General features: G+C 58.9%; 1 protein-coding gene across 9 annotated transcripts in view; it reads right to left on the reverse strand.

Annotated features, from left to right (window-relative positions):
• SGSM2 (small G protein signaling modulator 2) overlaps positions 1-21880 on the reverse strand; it is a 40858-nt gene that overhangs the window by 4201 nt on the left and 14777 nt on the right. For 2 of the 9 annotated variants that reach the window (XM_027624864.2, XM_027624855.2), the window contains 23 exons: positions 19579-19741; positions 19134-19295; positions 18792-18859; positions 18549-18694; positions 18075-18209; positions 17419-17543; positions 16987-17054; positions 16616-16776; positions 16327-16453; positions 14582-14716; positions 10637-10790; positions 9762-9826; positions 9528-9673; positions 8883-9011; positions 8497-8679; positions 6352-6738; positions 5991-6115; positions 5502-5584; positions 5174-5283; positions 4650-4746; positions 3958-4125; positions 3706-3767; positions 381-497 (listed from right to left, as the gene is read on the reverse strand). In XM_027624864.2, coding sequence (XP_027480665.1) covers positions 381-497; positions 3706-3767; positions 3958-4125; positions 4650-4746; positions 5174-5283; positions 5502-5584; positions 5991-6115; positions 6352-6738; positions 8497-8679; positions 8883-9011; positions 9528-9673; positions 9762-9826; positions 10637-10790; positions 14582-14716; positions 16327-16453; positions 16616-16776; positions 16987-17054; positions 17419-17543; positions 18075-18209; positions 18549-18694; positions 18792-18859; positions 19134-19295; positions 19579-19673 — 3048 coding nt within the window. In that variant the 5' untranslated portion in view covers positions 19674-19741. Of the gene's footprint in view, positions 1-49; positions 71-380; positions 498-3450; positions 3768-3957; positions 4126-4649; positions 4747-5173; positions 5284-5501; positions 5585-5990; positions 6116-6351; positions 6739-8496; positions 8680-8882; positions 9012-9527; positions 9674-9761; positions 9827-10636; positions 10791-14581; positions 14717-16326; positions 16454-16615; positions 16777-16986; positions 17055-17418; positions 17544-18074; positions 18210-18548; positions 18695-18791; positions 18860-19133; positions 19296-19578; positions 19742-21880 lie in introns of those variants that run through there. The other 7 variants (XM_027624857.2, XM_027624856.2, XM_027624858.2 and 4 more) reach the window with 7 other exon arrangements.

The following is a 21880-nucleotide window of genomic DNA, read 5'->3' on the forward strand; positions in this document are numbered from 1 at the left end:
TCCAGCAGCTTTGATGCTGGTCAATTTTAGAAGATTCGGGACCTTCCGGTTCTGATGCCAATGTTCAATCCTAAACAAGCTCTGAGAACTGCAGTTCTGGTCTTCCTTATGCTTTTGTAATACTTTCTACTTCCTCAAACCATTTTTACAGACACTATCTTGTTTCATCTCTTAACAGCATGGTGGAGTACATAAGCCAAGAACTAGCCCTGTTCTGGCAGGTAAGGAAACAGGTTTGAGGTGGCCAAGTGACTTGTACAGTCACACAGGCTAGTAGCCTGGGAGCTTGGGGAGCTGCAGTCAGATCTGACAACTACGGCAGAGTTCCCCAGCGTGTGTCACGAAGCCCTGGGGCCCGCCGCAGAGCTGGGGATCCTGACCTTGAGAAAGTTCCAATAGGAAAGGTGGAGAGGGAGCGCCCTGGATCGGTGCACAGGACGGGGAGAGGCTTCTTGAGAGGGGATGTGCTTCTGAGGTGGTAAGTCAGGCCAGGTCATCTGGGGAGTCCATGAGGGAAAGGAACAAGAGGAGGAAGAAGTCGGAGGTCAGTACTCAAAGAACCGGGTTCTAAGATGGGCCTGGAAGACCCTTGTCCTTATAACTACATCTCTCCCGGTTTAGGGGAAATCAGCTCTTTGCAGGCTGTCTCAGGAGGAAGTGGGGAGGTGAGGAAGAGGCTTAGCTATAGCCCAGGCGCCGCCTCGTCCAACGCCCTGACCACACCTTCCCCACTCCCAGCCCCAGCCAGAGGAATGGACTCGACTTCTCTTCCTGGGAGGGATTATCCTTAGGGAAGGACGTGGTGGCCACGAATGTCTTGGGGTCCCCTTCTCTGAGGAAGCGCTAACTCAAGAAAGGCCAGACCCAAGTGCCCCTCCGCGGCCAGCCCCTTCACTTGTGAGATGCTGGCTCCCTCTGCTGGCAGCTCTAGGAAGAGCGGAGTCTCTCAGCTTTAGGGAAGGCCTAGGGTTAGGAGTCCCACTGTCTGGCACTGGGGACAAGGATGAAGCCTCTGCCCCTGACAGTGCTGACCCAGCATCACCTGAGGGCTATTGCTAGATCTTAAGGGTAGGCAGGAACTCCCCCAGCCCAGCTGGAGCCTGCCAGAGAGGGGCCTGTGATCAGAGTAACGAAAGTCCTGAGTAGGAATCCAGGTGCCTCTGTTTAGCAGCTCTGTGCGAGAGGGGCTTCCAGGGTTGGAGGGTCCCCGGGGGGGGGGTGTGTTCCTACTTGCACTTCGTGCTCCCCTTAATCTGCCTGTGGTGTTGCCCTCAGCAGACCCATCGCTGTGGCTGCAGGATTCCCTCTGGTCCTGGAAGCCCAGCTGAGGGGGTAGGGAGTGCCGACGATTGTGGGCCAAGAGGGAGCGGGGGGCGGGGGGGGGGGGGAGTGTAGAGGAACCGGGCCACTGCCAGGCTAGTTTAGCAGGGGCCTTGGTGAGCTTCTTTCAGGTGGAGTCCCAGCACAGGAAATTCTGAATGTTCTAGGCAACAGGATGGGGGGGTGTGGGGGGGTGCCTTGAGGAGCTTGTAAGGTTCCCTGGACCCAGATTTCCCCGTGTCAACCAGTTCTGTTGCTTTGGCAGCTCTGAGTTGCCCTAATGCCCAGAAAGCCCGTGTCTAGACCAGACCACATGCTGTGGCTGGAGAGCGCTCCACCTGGAGCCACTGACGATGGGGGGCCGTAGTCCTCTGGGGTGGGGGATGGCAGGTGGAAACGTGCTATTATGGCTGGGCCCTTTCCATGCCTCAGCCGCTTTGGTCCCTCCTGACAGTGTCCTCACACCCCAGCCTGAAGCAGGCAGCCTGGAGGGCTCCGTGGGAGCCAGGAACCAGAGCCAGAGGGGCAGGGTTCTTCCCCACTGGCTGGAGGGCCCAGGACGCTCCTACAGATTCCCATTCAAGCACCAACTCATCATTGTAGCTGGTCAAGAGGGCAGGCAGGCTGGGGAAGGGGTGGGACAGGGACCTAGGTCCGGAGGCTGGACAGGTCATTGGTCGGTCTGGGACAGGACCCCTGGCTCTGAGGTGAGGCCCCCCCCCCCCCCCCGCCCCACTGAGTACTCAGGGTCTGGCTGTCACACCTGCCCCTGGCCAGCCCACAGCAGAGGTCCCTCTCTCCTGGAAACTTTGGTTCTCTGTTCTCACCAACCTTGTCTTGCGGGGCTGGGTCTCCTTACAGCTCAATTGTGGAGCTTCTAGAATTTCCCAATACACAAAGTCACTCCATGTCCAGTGCCAGCCCACAAGCAGCCCCCAGAGCCTCAGGCATTGCCAAATGCTGGGTTTATTGGTCTGTTAACACTGAAGAGTATAGTTTCTGAGCCAAAAACACATACACACTCTGCTTCTCACAAAACCACTGAATCACTAAGGCACGCACACAATGGCCACCATGCTTGGTGGCAGCCAAGGACTCACGGACAACAGGGGTAGGCAATGGGGCGGCTGGCCCCCAGACTGGCTGTGCAGTGCCCAGGAGAGGGGTGGGCTGGGGAGACTGTGCTGGATGCAGAAGGGCCGCGGGGCCCTTTCCCGGCTTCTCAGATGCAGGGAGTCTCCAGACCGAAGGGACTGCTGCACAGGCCCTGGCCCCTGTGGCAGAGTGGCCTCCTCGCCCCAGGGCAAAGCCCTGGCCTCAGGTGTTTAGGGGCGGAGGGGGTGTGGGGACGGCACAGCAAGCAGCGCGCTAGGAGCTAGGCCCTTCCCAGCACCCCTGGGTGAGGCTCCTCCAAGGGCGCTTCCAGGCCTCTTGGCCTCTCCGCACCCTCAGCAGCCCGTGGCCGGCAGAGCTAGCCTTGCTTCTCACCAGGGACAAACAGGGGAGACCCAGGCATCCTCCCCTGCCCCCAGACCCAGGGCCTCAGCAGGTGCCTGAGATGGGCAATGGGCTGTCCCGAAGCGCAGGGCCTGTCCCTGAGAGGAGGCTATGAGAGGGTTTCTTCTCCGCTCAAGAGCCCCCCTGGGATTCCTCTGCAGCGAGAAATGCCCCCACCGCGCTCCAGATCACCCAGCGGGCAAAAGCGTCACTTACACAGTTGTCAGGGAAGGGACTAATGCATAAAGCGAGAGCCAGGCGGTGAGAGGGGACCCGTTCAGGTGCACGTGGGTGCCCTGGGCGGGCCGGGCCGGGCTCACCGCGGGCGGCCAGAGGCAGTAGCAGCGCCGCTGAGGTGGGCTGCTCCTGCACCCGTTCTGGCTGCCCCCACGGGGGCTGCGCTGGGCACAGGCATGCCGCCTGCCAAGGGACTCGAAGAAGAGGTACAGCACGGAGTCCGTTGGCTCACATGACCTGCGCCGGCTGGGGCCAGGCAGCTCCAGCCCTGTTAACTCTCCTAGGAGAGGCCGAGGCTACAGGTGACAGGGGGTTATTCCCAGGTGTTGGAGACGGGAGCAGAGTAGGTGTCCCCCAAGGCAGCCGCTCCCTGAGGCCAACCCACCCCCTCCCTACCCCTCCCCGGCCTGAGGCATCCAGGCCCCTGACTCGCCCCCCTCGCAGGGCCAGCACTGCCCGGAGTCGGATCTCAGGCTCACAAGCACTTTGTTAGGAACTCAGGTGGGCAGGCGGGGCCAGCTGGGGGTCGGGCAGCCTCAGCAGCGCTGCCCTGCACCTCTCCCTGTGCAGCCCGGGGGCCTGGAGCCCAGGCCCTAGTTGGCCGCAGCTTCCCGGCCGCAGCCCTCACTTGTTCTCTATGAGCATCTGCACCTTGTGGACGAGCTCCCGGGCAATCTGCAGGATCTCCTGGGCATCGTGATGCTCAGCCCGTTCTGGGGGAAACACACAGACCCTGTGGGGTTGCTGGAGCGGGGGCCGGAGTCTGGGAGGAGCCCGTGGCTGCCCACCCTGCTGTTTCCACCTGCTTCCAGGGAAGGGAGCCCTTCCAACCCTGCCCAGGCCAGGAGTGGAGGCCCCCATGCCGCTGCTGGGGGCAGCCCGGATGGCCGGAGCAGCTCCTACCGTTGAAGAACTTGATGATATCGGTGAAGTCCATGTTGTTGTCCCGGATAATCTCACGGTAGGCCTCCACCAGGGCCAGGGCGATGAACAGGACAAAGTGCTCTGACGAGATGTGCCGGGCCGCCCAGATCACCTCCCACACGGCAAACACATCCTCATAGAGCAGCTCTGGGAATTGCAAGGGGCTAAGGCTGAGCCTGGCTCCCCATGGGTCTCTAGATGGAGCCAAAGGTGGAGACAGAGCTCCAGGGACCCCAGTCCTGGGATTCTCCCCATTACACAGAGCCTAGTCCAAGAGGAGGGTTCCGGGCCCCAGGTCAAGACCCTGCCCTTCCCTAGGTGACTGACTCCTTGCACACCGGGCTCGGGCTGACTTCACACCTGCACTCTTGTCAGCTGAAGCACCTCTACTTGTACAGGCTTTGCTGCTTGAGAAGATTTGGTTTGAAAACAGTTCCCAAAACCACTGGTTTAGGGTGATTGTTGGCAGCACTTGGGAGTCACCGAAGGAGCTTTTAAAATTGTGATTGCCCAGGCAGCCGAGCTTCCTACGTCTGGGGCTAGGTGGGGCCAAGGCGCTGGCATTTCTAAAAGGCTCCCCAGGTGGTTCCAAAGTGCAGTTAGGGTTAGGAACCACTGACTCTGGCCGGGAAGGATCTCCCATGCCCTGACTACTAACCCACACCGCTTACCTCTTTTAAAATCCAGCAAGAACCAGCGGTAACAGAAGTAAAAGTGGGTGTAGTCTCCATTCTGATGCATCAGCTCGAACAGCTCTGAGTCCAGGATCTTACAGAAGTAAAGAAAGGGAGTGGGACTGAGCGCCGCTGCCTCTCCCGGCTGCCGTCCTTGCGCTCGACCGGGCCCCTTGGCTGCTCAGGCCGCCTGCCATCGCTCCCAAGCCCCTCTAGTCTCCTTGGGTGGAGGTTGCGCTCTGCTGCCCCACCCGTCTCTCTGGGAGCTACTCTTTTTGGAATTGTACCATTTTCTGGGTGTTTGATTCACTGTCAACCACACCGCTCACCAGAACTTTCATGAGCACAGTATTCACATGCTGACATTCCCCCTTGATTTGTAACATTGAAACATGGTTCTCAAATGAAAGACACTAAGCTTATATGGAAAGGGCATTGTTGGAACACTCCCTGGCCTCCTGTGGGTGATGGATGAGCCCAGTGGTGCTGGTCACGAGCCCACAGGCAGCTGCTGACCTCACCTGGATGAGGGAGCGCATGTTGGCAAAGTGGGTGTCCATGGCGCCCCCATTGGGGAAGTTCTGGCTCATCCTCTTCATGAGGTGGCTGAAACAGCTGTAGGCCAGCTGATCTGAGGGGAAACGGGAGTGAGGCTGGCAAGGCAGGTGACCCCAGGACCTCACTTCACAGGGGAGTCCTGTGCCCAGGGGACAGGGCTGGCTTACACCCCCACCCTTCTAGACCTAGTGGGGTCTTTTCCTTTCTCCAGCTTGCGTCAGCCCAATCCCAACAGCACTCTGGGAATGTGCTCTACCACCCACTCCCCCACCCCCGGGCTCGGTCCCTCACCGTTGTCCAGGATGACCAGGAGAGGTGCCAGCAGGTCGCACATGCCCTGCACATAACCCACGTCCAGGTGCTCCCACACGTAGCTGAAATGTCGGTATATGGTCACTACAGGGGGAATCCCTGGGGAGATGATCCCTAGAATAGCCTGCTACCCAGAAGTCAGCCTTTCCATGACCCTGAAATACTGGGAAGACCGTGGTCAACAGCCCACGACCTCGGTCCTCGAGGCCCTCAGAGGAAGAGACCATGAACTGGCTGGGGCGAGGGCAATCAGCTAGGCTTCCTGGAGGAGTCTGGCTGACGCTGTGATGTGACAGACCTCGAAAAAGGAAGAGGGGTGGGCTGGGGGGCACAGCAGGGAAAGCGTTCCAGGCAGATAGCGCCGAGTGTGATTCAGTGCGAGGGAGAGGAGCAGGGCACCTGCCGGACCTAACCGTTCCCACAGCAGGGCCCCTGCCTCCCACCCTGAACCCCACCCCAGAGTGGCACCTGCACATGATGTCTCTGAGCCTCTCGAGGTTGGGGGATGTGAAGTACCAGTAATTGCGGTCACAGCGCTGCACATCCTTGTCTATACGGTGCAGATTTAAGGCCATAGTATCCAGTAATTCTATCTGAAAGAGCGGGGGGCCCTCAGGAGTGAGTGGGGGCTGGCAGGGATGCCTATATAACCAAGGGACTCTGAGAACAGAGCCCTCCGGGGATGCCGAGGGATGGGCCCAGTGCCCCCTACAGGATGGTCAGGGCACCCCCCCACCTGCCACCCACCAGCCCCCGTCCGCAAGCCTCCCAGGGTGCCAGGAGGGCCTCTGGGGCTGGCTGACACAGTGCCCGGGGAACGTCCACGTACGGTGTAGGCAGCAGTGCACACGGCCACCAGCTCGGCCCCTGCCTCCAGCTCGCTGGCCCGCGAGGCCTTGTGCGGGCTGGTGTCCTGGGGCTCGGAGAAAGCGCCGGCTGCTGGGACCAGCCCACTGGAGCCTTCCTCCCCACCGCCATCCTCCTCCTCAAAGCCCATGCTCTGCCCCTCGTCTATGCTCGACTGGATGCCCGAGGTCACGGAGTAATTTCGAGAGGATGGCAGTCCCGAGTCGGGGGAGTCAAACTCCACGGACTGCTGCCGTTCCGCCACGGCAGTGCCCGGGGGCCCCGCTTCCAGCTCCTGCTCAGGTTCGGGTCTGCAATCTTCAGTGCCCGGGGGCCCTGGGGGCTCCAGGTCATCCACAGAGATAAATACCTGGTGGGGGTGAAGAGATGGTGGGGCTCACAGCCCTCCTCCAGCCCCTTCCCTCAGCTTGCTGTCTCCTTCCTGGGGTCCGAAGCAGGCCACGTCACGGCCTCCACACTGCGCCCCCACCCGGCTTGCCAAGCCTCCCCTTCTGACCCACACAGCCAGCTGGAGAGCCATCAGGCTCCAGGCAAACAGGACAACACCATCTTTGGCCCTATCCAGCGCCCCGCCCCCCCCCCCCCCCCCCCCCGCCCCGGCCCAGCCTCTCTCTGGGGCCTGAGAAAAAGCTGGAAGCACTCCAGGATTCCCGTGGCGGATGCAGGGAAGGACAACTGGAGGCTCAGACACCGGATGGCCAACGTGAGCCACGTGTAGTTCTACAAACACCAGCAGTCACAAGGCTGCCTCAGGGTAGGAGAGCTGTGCACGACCGAAGGCCGCCACGGGCCCTGGTGAGCCTGCTAAGGCAGCCCGGTGGGCGGCAGGCTGGACGTGTGAGGAGAACAAGTTCTTCCTATGTTCAGTACTGGACGTTTAGCAGGAAAGACAGGAAATTTCTCCAGCAATTGCCTAATCAGTTACAGGAGCTTCACACAAGCTCAGGAAGGGGGGTAAGAAGGGCAAGGTAACCTGTTCTAGATTTAAAACAGCCTGCCACTGTCGACAAGTCCTAGGGAAAAGAAAAGAGACACATGCAGATTGTTCTGTTTTTCTATTTGGACTACACAGGGAAAGGGACGCTAAAAGGCGTTTTCACTTTGGCAAGAAGCATGAAGCATTGGGTTAGCATCAGGTAAGGCAGCACCGAGCCTCACGTCGGTGGCAGCAAGGAAAGCTACTGCTGCTCATGGGCTAAGCAGCGAGGGCGCTGGTACGGACTCAGGACGGCACAAAACCCAAAGCCAGAGAGAGAGAGCATGTTCACGAGTAGGGGAGTAAGAACAAGGCACGTGGGAAGGAGCACAAGGAATTCCCTTGGTAGTTATATTTCTTTAAGTCTTGTTCCAGCTTCAGTTCTCTGTTAGTGTAAGGATTTAGTAAAGTAACAAGAATAGACGTTATCTAGAGAGACAATTTTAAAGAAAAAAACATGTAAGTTAATAAAAGAATATCCTTAAAATGGAAACTTCTTATCGTTTCTGGTTTGGCCCCACAGCCGTGGTCTGGGACTCACTGTTCATCTAAAGGCCGGGGTGATGCCAGAAGGACTATGTAGGCTCTGAACTAGCATATCAGTTCCACGTGGGGAGGGAGGACACCGTGGTGGGTGGGGGATGCTGCCAGTAGGCACCGATGGGGGCCCTCTGAGTGCTGTCCTGGTCTCTGACCAACAGCTCTTGGTGAAACCTCCACGGTCAGAGGGTAGCAGAGCTGAGAGGGACACCAGGGCCCAGAGGAAAGAAGTCATCTTACTGGCCGTGGACCTGGGATTCCAACCCTGCGCTGCCTGTTTCTAGCCTTGAGAGACCTCTCCCTGTAGGAAGGAGTGCCTCCCTAGATCCTGATACATCCTTCTTTCCCTGTTTGCCCATTAAACCAGAACACAGTGTACTATCTCATTTTATTCCTGCAACACTCAAGAGACGGGGGCGGCAGGGGGGGCCGTCATCGGGCTTCTCAGCAGAAGAAAATGAGACACAGACACATTAAGCCACATTCTCCCAGTGACTCCTAGAGTTCGGGCTGGTGCTCAGGACTCCGCTTTACTCCTATAAAACGCTGGTGGCCCCTGCCCCCGGCTCCCCCAGGTCCCGTCAGGCTCACGTCATTGCTGATGGTGGAATCTCGGTGCACGAGGCGCTGCACGTGGCTGTCGATGCTGCTGCCCGAGGAGAACTTGGTGAGTGGGGCCGGCTGAGCCTCCCGCTCCCGCTGCCTCACCACCGCCTCGCAGGCCTTCCACTCCGCCAGCACCCGCTTGTACCTTGCTGCCACTGCCGAGTCCGCCTGTCTCAGAGCACACCGTGACCATGGAGTGGGGGACCCCGGGGCCCAGCAGCGGGGGGGGCACAGTGGGGCTGCCCTGCTAACGCCTTCCTCCGCCGAGTTTCCTTCCAGCTGGGGCGGCACCGAGGCTGCAGAGGCCCCTTCCTGGGGTCCCTAGGCCCAGCTCCCCAGCCCCCTGCCCCATGGGAGTGCGGTCCCCTTACCTGCTCCATGTCTTTCTTGCTCATGCCAAACTTGTAGTGGCCAAGCAGAAAGGGCCAGACGTCCTTACGGATCTCGTGCTCCACGCCTCCACAGTAAACTTGCCGTAGCAGCTCCAGCTCCTTGTAGTTCTGAGGGGCGCAGGAAGTGAAGGCCGTACAGCCCCCACGGACACCGCAGCCCAGCTGGGTGACCCTATCCGCCTCCCCCCGTGGAGTGCGGGGGCTGGGGACAATGATTCCGTCACTCTGCCGAAGCCCAGGCAAACCCTGCTTTGGGATGGGCACGTCCTCCCTGCCCCAGATTACAGCTGGATGAGATCCAGTTCAACCTCCTTCCCTTCCAGGACAGGCAACGGAGCCCAGAGAGATGTAGAGATTTGCCCAAGGTTTCACAATAATGTGGATGCACACGAGAACCAGTCCAGCCCCCTTCCCATGGAAACCCACAGACCCAGCTGCCTGAGACTCTACCATGACCTGGGCCACCCCAAGGCCATCAGTCCCGAGCTCTACGACATTTTACTTGAATGCCCACCTGGTGTATGAGAGCTGCTCCGAGGGCAGGCTGCCCCTTACTCGCTGCTGCTCCCCGACCCCACCAGCCCCTTGACCCAGCCTCTGGCCCTGGCTCCCCAGAGTGTGCACCTTTTCGTCCTTCTGATACTTGCTCCACACATCCTTGGTGAGGCCCCCTGAGGCCCCCGGGGGCCGGGCAGGAGGGATGATGTTGTGACGCACCAGTGCTGACAGATGGGTCCGCACCGTGGACAGGTGGCGGCAGTAGGCCAGCCCTGTGGGGGGCAGGGGGAGCCAGGACCCATGACAATGGTACCTCCCCCAGCTCCCACCCCTCTTGGCCCCACCTCACCCTACACTCACAGCCATAGAAAGCCCGGGACACAATCTGCCTCTTCATGCTCTCACACAGCAGCCTGAGGGGCAACCTGTGGAAATAACCTGGCTCAGAGGGGAGGGGCTATGGCCCCTCTGGTGGGAGGAGGTTGAGAGAGAAGGACATTCTGGCCTGGGGGCAGGTAAGGTGCTTGGGCGGTGTGAGGAGGATCCACAGCCCAGCAGCACCTCTGCGGGCTCCCTGCGTCTGTCGGTCACCCTAAGTAGACCTGCTGGGGACCTAGCCCAGCCCCCAACCACCCAAGGGACTTTGGGCAACTAACTTCACTTCATGTTAGTGAACCTTGGTTTCATGTGAAAATGGAGAGAACCATCTCAGGGTCACGAGGAGTAGCAGGCAAAAAATGAAGTTAGGAGGTAAAAGAGAACAGCCCTATCATCAGGCGCTGGCTAGGACCCTCACACAAATGCTGTTCATACACCATTCCTGGCACATGGCAGATGCGCAGATACCTGGTGTGTGTCCTCAGAGGTATAGCCTGAGGGCAGCGTCCATGTCCACACTGGGAAGGACAGCTCCTGCGTACTGAGTAGCTACTATGTGCCGGGCACAGCTCTGGGCGCTCACTGAGTCACACACCTCATTTTGTCCTCACCAGTACCTTAGGAAGCAGGTGGTATTATTCCCATTTTACAGATGAGGAAACTGAGGCTCAGAAACGTAGAGGCTCACAGAGACTCAGTAACTTGTCAAAGTCACATAGGTAGCAAAAGGGAAATAGAACCCAGGTCTGTCCAACTTGAGGCCACCCTGTCACACAAGTGCCACAGCCCCTCAGGGCAGAATGCGCACAGGCAGACCCAGCCACAGGGAGCTGGTGTTCTGGGCCCTGCCCACTCACCGGTCGGGGACACAGCTGCAGCGGCTGGGGGTGGCATATGGGGAGCTGCGGGTAGAGCAGAAGAGGCAGGAGGAGCCCTGGCTGCACAGGGACTCCGGGTGGCAGGCTGGCAGGCTGGGCCCAAAGCCCTGCATTTCGATCATGTCACCAGCATCTGAGGACAGGAAGGGGGCCATGGTCAGGGCCTGGCAGGCCTCCTTCCCACAAGCACCCTGTAGCATGCCCACCTCTGTGCCCAGAGCTGCAGCATGAAGTCACCCACTGGTGGAAAACCACCAAGGTGGCACCTGCCTGATCCAGAGCCCAGAAATGGAAATGGTGGAGAGAGAGGGTGCCTGACACTTCCCACCCTCCACCTAGTCTTTCTGCGTGGGATAAAATACTTGGGCTGAGTTGTGGACACTTGTGTCTGTTCTCTCCATCTTGCTGTCAGCAATGGAATGAGCACTTGCTTTTCTAGAGGGAGGAGGAAAAAAGAGAACAAAAGCCTAAGCTCTCTAAAGCGCCGCCAGCTGGCTTGGCCCGCGACGGTGCAGCCTGGTCCTCCTGCACAGACTCTGAGATGGGTAGGAAGGTGCCTGGGACGCTGCAATGCTTTGAACCTCTCCACATCAGGAGTCTCCACTGTTCAACGCTCCCGAGGATCCCAGAGCCACTTGTCCCGGTCACCAGGCCTTGCCCCTCGGAGGGTTTCAGACCCTGTCACAGGTTAAGGAGGAGCAGTGCTCCCCCACCCAGCGCAGGTGCCCTTGCTGCCAACTCACATGGGTTCTTCCTGAGTTCCCCATCCTTGCCCTGCCTGACTGCATTTGGCATGGTGGCCTCCTCCAACCACGCAGGTGAGCTGGCAGGAAGAGCAAAAGTCCCAGTGCTGTCAGGCCACTGTGGGGGCGGTGCTGGGCACCTCGTTTCCCCCCCCTCCCCCCGGAAGAAGGTGCCTGCTGCAGCCTCGGAAGACGCCTCCTTGGACACATCTACCCCACCAGTGGATGGAGCCTTCTCAGCCAGCGCAGCTGGTCTGAGTCAGAACTCAAGACCCTTGAGAGATCCTAGGGCCCAATTGGGGCAGGACACTGCCCACAGGGGACTCTGGCAGGTCCAGTGAGTCACAAAGACGAAGCAAAGTAAGGGCAGAAAGCGTGAGGACCAGGAGATGACGCCGGGAGGGAAGGGGAGAGCAGAGAAGAGGGAAGAGGAGGAAAGAGAGCTGTATGTGTGGAGAAGAGGCTTTTCTCAAACAGCATTTGGTCGTACGAATCCCAGCCTGGGCGCTGGCCTGCTAGGAGTCTGAAGCAGACCTGGGCCCGGTTTTTGTCAGAGCCAGACTCCAGCTCTGGGTGTGTCTTGGTGGGGAGGGCTGAGCTGAGCCCCCTCCAGTCCCCTCAGGGGATGCCCTTTCTTGGCCTGAGACTCTCCTTCTCAGACCCACAGCTGGGGTTTCTGTAGATATCTGGCCCTTCAGCTCCACCAGGAGGCAAATTAAGGGAACATACGTGGTGTGGAGGGGCTGTGGCTCCGGAAGCGAGGAGTTGCAAGCCATGCCCAAAACTGGGAAGAAGGGGGAGGGGACAAATGCAGGTGGGGTGGGGCAGGAGCCCAGCTCATGCCCCTGCAACAGGCAGGAGAGAGGCCAGTCATGGGAGGGGGGTTTGGGAACAGGCCCAGCCAGGCAGGCAGCAGGCAACAGGCGGGCAGGCGGGGGGGTGGGGGAGGGAAAGGGGGTACGACAGGTGCAGAGGATGAATGGTGGGCACATAGGGAAACAAGCTCAAGCCCAGAAAGTAGGGCCCAACCAAGGCAAGAGTCCTGGGTCAATGCTCTTCACCTTAATTCTCCAGGAAGGAGCTGAACCAGCCAGCATTGAACACTGCATCTCTGAATTAACCCAGTGCAGACAGCTGGAGCTCTGGAGTGACTGGGTGAGGGGCAGCAGGCTGGACATGGGGGGAGTGGGGGGATCTGCTGGGCCAGCTTTGACTCTGACTCTCTCCTCTGAGCATGAGGAAAGTTTGAAGCAAAAATGATCAGGGTGGTTGAACCCCACAGCCCCTAAGACTCCGAGTGAAAGGTGCCTGGCCTGGAGCAGAATTAGAGTGAACAGCATCTCTGCTCTGTGGGGAGGTAGCAGGGAAAGGAGGAGAGGTGGGGGGAGGGAGAGGAGAGTCTGGACACCCGCCACTTGATTCACATGCACAAGTCAAGCATGTGGCAGGCCTGAAAAGCAACGGCTAGTAGAACGGACTCAACAGTGTTGTCATTATGGACTGGGGTGGAGGTGGGGGCTCCCACATCAAATCCCCAACCACCTGCCAATTCTCCTCTCAGGTCTCCTCTCCTTTCCCCAAGTACTGGGGGCCCAGGGGCTGTATATTGGGTTGGTCTGGTTCCCGAGTTCCCCGAGAGGAAGCCCAGACAAGCCTCGAGGCCTCTGAACTCCATGGGCACGGGGGCTTCTCTGACCCTGGAGGCCTCGGCCCTAAGACTAGTCGGGGTTGGGCTTCCTAGTGCCAAGTCTGCCAAGACAGGGGCTCTGTTGGGACCCCCAGCCTCCAGCCTGATATCAGTTCATGCAGTAAGAAAGGGATCCCTGACCTTCCTGACTCAGCCTTCCTACACTGCTCCAAGTCCCTTAACCTGTAAATAAGCATCAGCCCCGAGCCCAGGTTTGCAAGGAGTCAGACGGCGGGCTGTGTGCAGGCAAATTCAGAAGTGAGGCTCCCCTGGACTCCCACCCAAGGGGGCCTGTGGGTCCTGCCAGGAGGGCTACGAGGGAGGCGAGGCACAAGGGCAGGCATGTGGTAGGTGGGGGCAGCTGCGAGGGCTGTGCTGAGGGTCTGCTAGATGTGTGCTAGGCCATAGACTTAGTTTCCCAGGGAATGGGCCGGGCGGGGGACCTCACTGCTGATTTGGTGGCTGGGCTAAGGAACTGGGCTGTTTGGCAGAAGTTTGTGGAAGCATAAGGGGAGTGTCACATATTCTTAGATACCCTCTGTAGGGGCAGGAAAAGGGGAGAAGAAATTAATTCTGTGGCATGGGAATGGGTGGGGATAGGGAAGTTCCCTTAAGCTCCAAGAAAGCTGGCTTCATCCCCTTCATAACCAATTTTCCCTTGAGCATCTGGCCTAGACTTCTCAGGTCCCCTGGCCAATCACTTTCTGTAAAGAGTAGGGTTCTCCTCCTCTACCAACCTAACTCTATGCTAAGAAGGATGGGTGGTGGACAGAGGGACCAATGTGGAGGAACTCGGCACTGCGCAGGGTCGTTTACAGTGAAGGGACCTCCTCTGTCATCATGGACTCTGAGGTCTACGAGGGTCGGAAACACCTGTTTTAGACCTCTGGCACATTTATTTCTAGATTTCATGCTCCAGGCAGTACCTGCTAGAGCCATCAGCTCTGCTGAGTAAACCCAGCCCTGGGGCTCTTTCCATGGTGGCTCCAACACCTCACCTGAGCCACAGGACTCATTCGTGTGAGCTGTCCAGCCCCCATCCCTGCCCAGGAGGGGCCTGTACCTCTATCCTGTTTCTGTTAAGTCAGAAGTCAGAGGTCCAGGGCCGGGAGGCCAGTCTTCCCAGCCAGCAGGGGAGAAAGAAAGAGACAATGCCTCAGGTTGGCTAGCATGACCCTCAGGAGTGGGTGTAGTGCTTGGAAAGACATTCGGGGTTCCCCAGAGGCGACCAGATAGTCAGATCTTCCTACCGGAGGATCCTCACTCTCAGGCATGAAGCCCTCTCCCTTCCAGACTCACTGGGGGAGCCCCGAGCCCCCTGCTCTTTGTACCATCCCCTCTTCTTGCCAGCGCCTCTTTCCGCCCTCCCTGACCTGCCTCCTGGTGGGGGACCACCCCAGTCCCATAATGCCAACACTGCCGTCCGAGCCCCTGCGGTGGGTGGCAGGTGGGCCAGGGGATGGGGCGGGGCAGGGGCGGGGCAGGGATAAAAACCTTTCATCGGATTGGGAGCTGTGAGGTTCCGCGAGCAGATCATTGAGAGCATCGCGTGCAGTTTATCCTCCTCTTCCTCATCATCGTCCACCGAGGCCGCGCGGCTGGCCGCCAGGTGGTGGTAGTTAATAGTGACTGCTCAAAGAGAACAGCGAGAGAGGCAGAGGCATGAGGACCCGGTGCTGGCAGGAGGCACCAGACTCCCTCCTCACAAGGAGGGGACCAGGGTCTGGGTCGCCTCGAACCTGCTGGGCACTGAGAACGGGCTGGGGGGGACTGAGAGCTCTCGGGATGATTACGGGGGAGAGTGTGGAAGAGAGTGAGGGGAAGGCGGCAGCTCCAGAGCTCCCCTGGAGGAGGCCCTGTCCAGGAAGAGCAGAAGATGGAGAGCTGACGGGGGGGTAAGGGGAGTGAAAGACAGGGGCCAGTGGGGACAGGCCGGTGGCTCAGGAGCCCCCTAGCCCTGGCCAAAGGAGGGCCCGACTGTTGGCAGATGGATCCTGATCATTCCTCAGCTCACATCATGGTCAGGCTGAAGCAAGTCTGCAGGTTACCCCAAATCCCCCTCCTCAGACTGTAAATCCCAGCCTCCTCAAGGTCTGCCCAGAGCTGCACTTGAGCAGCCTGAGTCACTCCACCGGTCCCAACTCCCGGGGCCCTGGCTCGCCCTCTGAGGATGCAGTCCTTGAAGCAAAGTGACCAGAACTGGGCGATGCCAAGTCTTAGAGAGGGGACGTGGAGACTGAGTCATCTCAGCCGAGCAGCAGCCCGAGATTAAATGCCAGCTTTGCAAACACATTCTGACACAAGGCATGGCTCCTAGTTAGGCACCTCGGGGAGGGGGACCGCCGCGGCTTGGGCCCGTCAGGCCTGCTGGGGCTATCTGTGCTACGGCTGTGTGCTTGCCGTCTGGGTTGTCTGTCTGCTAATACAGAGACAACTCCCTGACAACTTCTGGCACCAGTTAGGAAATTTAGGGAGCAGGTGGTTCAGTTGGCAATAAATGCTCCGCGCTGGTAAATCCCCGGACCTCACCCCAAGGCCGGGGACTCTGGCCCAGAGAAACCTATAGAGGGCAATGGCACTCACACCAGAAAGGGAAGTCCGGTGTTGGCGGATACCTACACACAGGCCCCGTGGACCCAAAGGTGTGCGTCCAGGTGCGGCAGGACCCATGCGTGCCAAGCCATCTCTCAGCCCCCCCCCAGTCCCCAAGGTCCCCCGGCCAGCTCCAAGTTTCACCTTCTTCAGGTGCACCCCTACTCCAGCTAAAGCTCCTCTGACCAGTAGCTGGTCCGAGGAGGGCTCTGGCTCTAGGGGAGTCAGTGAACAATTTGCACCATCCAAAAAGCAGCACTAATCCTGCACCCAGGCTGCCTTGTGGAGGTCAGGCCACGGGCCAGGTTGGAATGGAGTTCTTCAACTTCTCTTTCTAGTCTCACCACGTTTTTTTTCCTTGGGCCAGGGCAGGAAAGGCTAAGAGAATATTGGACGATATTGGCTGAGCCAAGAATCTTGGGGTGATGAGGTGGGGGAAGACAGCTAGGTAGAAGAGAGGCAGCTTCTCAGAGGGATGATCCGCAGGGGAAGGTCTGGTGAGAGGCTGAGTAATGAACTGCCCCTCTCCACCTGGCCTGGTCAGTGAGTGGATCCTGCCTGCCACCCCTCCCGGGTTAGCACTGCACTCCCCCACCTCCCTGAGCGTCTTTCTCGCTTCCTCCACGGATGAAGCCTGAGACACTCACTGTGCTCGTGCCTGTGGCCGGGGTAAATGATCCGGAACACGTAGTCTGTGGCCCGCCCGGTGCCCATCTCCTCCACATCCACGGTCCGTATGCTGCTGCGTTTCCGTAGCTTGGGGAACACTTTCCCCTACGGAGGGAAGGGTGGGTGGTCAGCCTGTGCAGGGCAGCGTCTGATCCAAGGCCCCACCCAAGGCAGCCGCTAAGAACTCCATGTGGGGAAAGGAAGTACGTGAGCAGAGAACCCCCTTCACACATGCCTTTACTCAGAGTGTCCCAAGCCCTGAGGTACCTTCCCCTGCTGGGTCCAGAGTGGGGGCTCTAGCTGTCCTCGGGGCAGCAGCCCATTCTCCAGACAGGACAGAAAGGACAGCAGGTGTCCTCCCGGTGGGAAGTGCAGTGGTGGCCTCTGGACGCCATCCTGGCTCACCAGCACGAGCGTGCCGCCACCCTCTGTGGAGTGTACATGGGTGGGTGAGGCCAGGCCTCCCTGACACCCCCGGTCATCACCACAGCCCAGTCAGCCAGGCCTCCCGACTGGGTGCACGGGCATGACAGGAGGACAGGACATCCAATGGGCCATGCGCGGTATGTGGCTGGGAGAGGGCAGTCTCTCTCTCTCTCTCTCTCCTCAACCCTGTGCCCAGGACAAGGGAGGCTCACTTTGCTGGTGGCAGTGGATGCAGACGATCTGACTGAGGGGAACAACCAGGGCATAGTCCCAGTAAACGCTGGAAAGGAACCAGATCGATGTCACTGTGTTGCAAGGCCTGTCATCCCGCTTTCTTCATTTCCCACCGCCAAAACCTGTAAAATGACCCTAAAGACAGGAGGACCATGGCCGAGAAGTGACCTCAGCCAGCCATGTCCGTCTGGGCCCGTGCTGTCATGGCACAGAGCCTGGCAGTCTCAGCTGCCTAGAGCTTGGCTCGGACTAACCTCTTCATGCCCAGGCCTGGCTTGATCTTAGAGAGCTTGGGAATCTCTCCAGGCAGCCTATTCCTGCAATTCTTGGCATCGGGATAAGGAGTGAGGCCTGCCTCCTGGAGCAAGCGGAGTCTGTCCACCCCCTGCCTGGAGTCCCAGAGCCCCCACCTTTTCTCCAGCTCGGAGTCCCCCAGAGTCCCGTTCATGAGCTGGTTGGGGGTCCACTTCAGAGTTAGGCTCTCTGCAGACTGGTGCAGGGAGAGGTAGCCAGGGACGGCCTCCATGTCCTCCTTCTATGGGGAGGAGACACAGCAGAAGGCAGAGGTGACAAGGTGCTGAGGCTCCCAGGAGAGGCCTATGAGACATAAGCTCCAGGCGGGAGCTGGGGAGCCTGAGCTAGTACAGTCACAGGCTCCCGGAGTGGAGGCCAGGAGGAAGGACGGGAGAACATGAGCCACGCGCAGATGTGGGCACCTCCTCCCCCCGGCTGGCCTGGTGCTACTGGCCCTGTCCTGTCAGCCTCCCGGACGCCAGGTATGTCCTGGGCCAGCTGTACCCAAGCCAGGTGTTCACCCTGCCTGCCGGTTGCCATTCCCACCTTTGGACAGCCTGGTTCTCAGCTAGCAGGGCAGATGCTAACTGAGTTGGCTCCTGCCAACTCAAGGCTGGGCACGAGGCATGTGAAACTGTGAAGTGAGGGGTAGGGCCCTTCTCCCCCCTTCTCTCTAGTCAAGCTCTGAGGAAGGGGACTTTCCAGTCAGGGGAAGGTTCCAGTCCTGGGCCTTTCAGAAAAGGGAGAGGGGGTGGGCATTAAGTTCGCTTACCGGCTGCACCAGCACGTTGTTCTTGCCATAGAGCAGCCGTGTCCTTGAATTCTGGTGCAGGGACTCCACATACTCGCGGGCGCAGGCAGCCAGCCTGTCTTCTGACGCACTGCCACTCGAATGCCGCTTCCGAATCTGGGCAGAAAGGCACAGCTCAGCGCCCGGCCCTGGGAAATCCGCCTCAGACAACCTGAGGCCTCCACGCGGAGCCTCTCTAGCTGACCCAGGGGTCCATTCTGTCCGGGGTCTGCTCTCGGCCACCCTCTGCTCTCCAGCCATGGACCAGTGGTGGGCTCCTGGCATTTATGTAAGTGCCAGCAGGGATAAAAGGCTCTCCTGAGGTAGCCGCGACCTTGGTGCATCTCTTAAGGTCCAGCCTGTGTCTGCAAGGAACATGGAGGCCAAGCTGCCCTCCCCTACAGGCCTATGGGCATAGCCTGGATAAGTATAAGAGGTGGGGAGAGGGATACCTACTCCTAGGGCTGGGCGCTTTGCAGGGGAGTCCTGGCGACTGGGGGGACCCCGGATACGGTGCCTCTGGACAAGCTCATCAGCAGAGGGGTCAGTCCAGTAGTGATCAGCTGTCTTGAGCTTGGTGTACTCCAAGGCACAGGGTCCCACTGTGAAGACAGGGACAGTTAGCTCAGATGGTGCCCCCTCAGCACCTGCCCCTCAGCCCCCACTGGCCCAGCACAGGCCTCTCTGCTCTCAGCTCACCTAGAAGAGAGGCCAAGATGGGGCCAAACACAGGATCTGCCAGTAATGCCTCCTTCTCGTAGTACTTGCTGCCAGGGGGAGAGACAGACTCATTCCAGGGCAGTCAGCCCACCAAGTATGGCCATCCCCACAAGGACCCTTTCGTGTGAATCACTAAGAAATGAGTCCACAAGGACTGAGCTCTGGGGGGTGCCCTGTGTGGTCTATGCTTTCCGGGTGCTAGAGGGGAAGACAGGCACGCCTATACACTGTTGGGGACAATTACGCATGCTGAGGGAGGGCTGAAGGACTGCTCAGGAGGTGAGCCCCAGGGAGGGGCTGCTTGGGGGACGGGGCAGTCACCTGCAGTTCTCCACCAGGTACTGCATGACCTTGTCCAACACTTTCTCGATGAGCGCTGTGCGCACCCATACGTGCTTTAAGGCCTGTAGGCTGAGAGCTGGGGCCTTCCCGCTGGCAGAGCCCTGTCTCCGCAGGGCATCCTGGGTGCCTGCTAAGGGTTTCCTGCAAAGAGAGGGTGGGCTTCAGGAGTGGAGGGCCGGGGGGTAAGCCCCAGAGAGGTGGCGTTAGGAGCAGAGTTTGGTGCCACAAGAACCCAGAGGACTGACCAAGATGAGGGATTGAAGTGGGGGCTTGTGTCCAAAAGGAGCCAACCCCCCACCCTTAGGCTGGTCTCTCACGCAAGGGACCCTACAAGAAATGAGCCCAGGGAGCCAACCTGGGAGGGAGCAAATGACAAGTGCAAAGAGCAGATGGGAGTGATGGCAGGAGCTGGCCCAGGGCTCACCTGCCCTCTGCTTGTTGCTGTAGCTCCTGTACCTTGTGGCAAATCTCCCCAGCCACTGGGCACGTCTTCCCCACCTTGGTGAACAGGGCTGCCATCTTGTCACTGCGCAGGAAGCCCGCAGCACGGCGTCTCAGCTGATGTAGGAGGCAAGCCTCCACTGCACCTGAGCCACAAAGAAAGCCAGCACCTGAGCCTGGGCACGAGGGGGAAAGGGAGAAACACTCCTCTTCCGCACGCCTATGGAGAGCAGAGGGCAAAGGCAGGCCCTGACCCATGCCGGGAGGAGGGAGAGAGGTTTCAGTCAGAGGCAGGCCAGGCAGGACCTTCAGGGGCTGATATGCCATACCATCCCTCACCTGGTGGGCACATGCCTCCCGTGTGCAGCACTGCCCTGGGGCTGTGAGGACCAAAGCTGCCAGTTCCAGTGGCTCCCACCCCCGCCCACAGGGCAAGCATGGACAGGGGATGCAGGGAGCACACGGCCCAGCAGCCCTCCTGGAAAGCATGGATGATGTGGTTGCTAAGGAACAGGGCTATGGGAAGGAGGTGAAATATGGATGAGGCCACTACAGAGATCAGACCCAACAGTGGCTCCTGAATTATGGATGAGCCCTGCAGCCGAGAGAGATTTCTATTTCCCATGCTGGGAGGATTTCCCTTCACTCATTCATGTTTTTAGGGGCTAGGCTTATACTCTCCATCTGGCTCCTGCAGGGAGGAAAGAAGGACTTTGGGGGGAAAGGGTGGGGAGTTGCCCCAGGCATGTGTAGAGTCTAAAAATAGTATGTATGGGGCGGGGGGTGTGCGGCCATTATGAGGGAAAGGCCCAGAAAGGGGAAGGGAGTTGATCACAGTCATGTAGTGGCAGAGCCAGAACCATGACCCACGACCCCAAACCCTAGCCCAGCCCCTTTCACTTCCTCCAGGTGTGTTGGGGGGCCCACAGGTGGGAGGAGGAGCGCTCCCCTCATGTCACAGGTGCTCTTTCTCTACGGACTGACAACAGTGCTTTGCCGGAGATGGGAGTCAGAACAGGGTCTGGAGCTTAGCACAGCCACTCACCACCCCTGGGAAATGTGGGGGAAAACACTCTGAGCCTGTTTTTCATCTACGAAATGGGGCTACTTCTTAGGACTGGCATGAAACATTGCACCGGATGAACAGGGTAAAGTCCTTGCACGAGTCTGGAACCCAGGAGGCACTCCATCCTTGTTGGTTCCTGAGTCCTCAGCCCTTTTTGGCGAGATCCCGTTCCACAGTTAACCTGCAAGGGCTGTGTTTTTGCAAGACCTCTCCCTGGCGGGAAGACAGGGGTGGGGGGAGCCCCACAGGCTGCCCAGAGGTGGGTGGAGATGCCGTTCTCTCAGGAAGAGGGGAACTAAGGCCCCATCAACTTGACTGTGACTAGTGTTGTTAGAATATGAAGCCTGGCCTCAGGAAATAACCACCTTCCCAGGCTCTCACCTGGTTTTTGTTCTCATTTTCAGTAACTGACAGGCAGTCACTGCTGTCCTTAGGAGTTTTGTCTGGGGGCGCCCGGGTGGCTCAGTTGTTAAGTGTCTGCGTTCAGCTCAGGTCATGATCCCAGGGTCCTGGGGGATCGAGCCCCGCATCGGGCTCCCAGCTCCACAGGAAGCCTGCTTCTCCCTCTCCCACTCCCCCTGCTTGTGTTCCCTCTCGCTGTGCCTCTGTCAAATAAATAAATAAAACCTTTAAAAAAAAAAAAAAGAGTTTTGTCTGGCCCTCTCTGGTACTGAAGTCAAGAAGTTGGAAAGAGTCCCGGGGACTGACCTGGAGGCTGGACCAGGTAAGAGCATCCCAAGGGAGGGGAAATAAGGCAGGACCCTCCCTCTTTTAGGAGCTTCCTGCTGTGCTCTTCCCTGCTCAGGCCTCAGAGGACTTTATTTTATAAGGCACAGCCTTTCCCTCACAGCGTGTTCACACGTGTATGTGCACAAGTGTATATACACAGATATACCTACACATATCATGTGTATATGGGGCATGTGGGGGAATCTCTACTTGTGTCCACATACTCCACTCCATGACTGTCCCCTTGGTCCCCAGAGGTCCTGTGTGGCCCTGTGATGTACAGGTGAGTGAGTCCCAGTCACTTGGTCCTGGGGTTGCAGCATCTGTAGGAAAGTGGTGGCCATTTCCTGGGATTGCACTCCCCATTCAGAGTGGGAGAGAAGCAGCACTGAACACGGCCAGGATGGCAGGAGGTGGCACCAGTCCTGGAGGGAATCATGTGCCTCAGTGATGTGACTAATTGCTGGCATAATGAACCATTAGCCTTCCC

The sequence above is a fragment of the Zalophus californianus genome, chromosome 16, assembly GCF_009762305.2.
Source record: "Zalophus californianus isolate mZalCal1 chromosome 16, mZalCal1.pri.v2, whole genome shotgun sequence".
NCBI lineage: Eukaryota > Metazoa > Chordata > Mammalia > Carnivora > Otariidae > Zalophus > Zalophus californianus.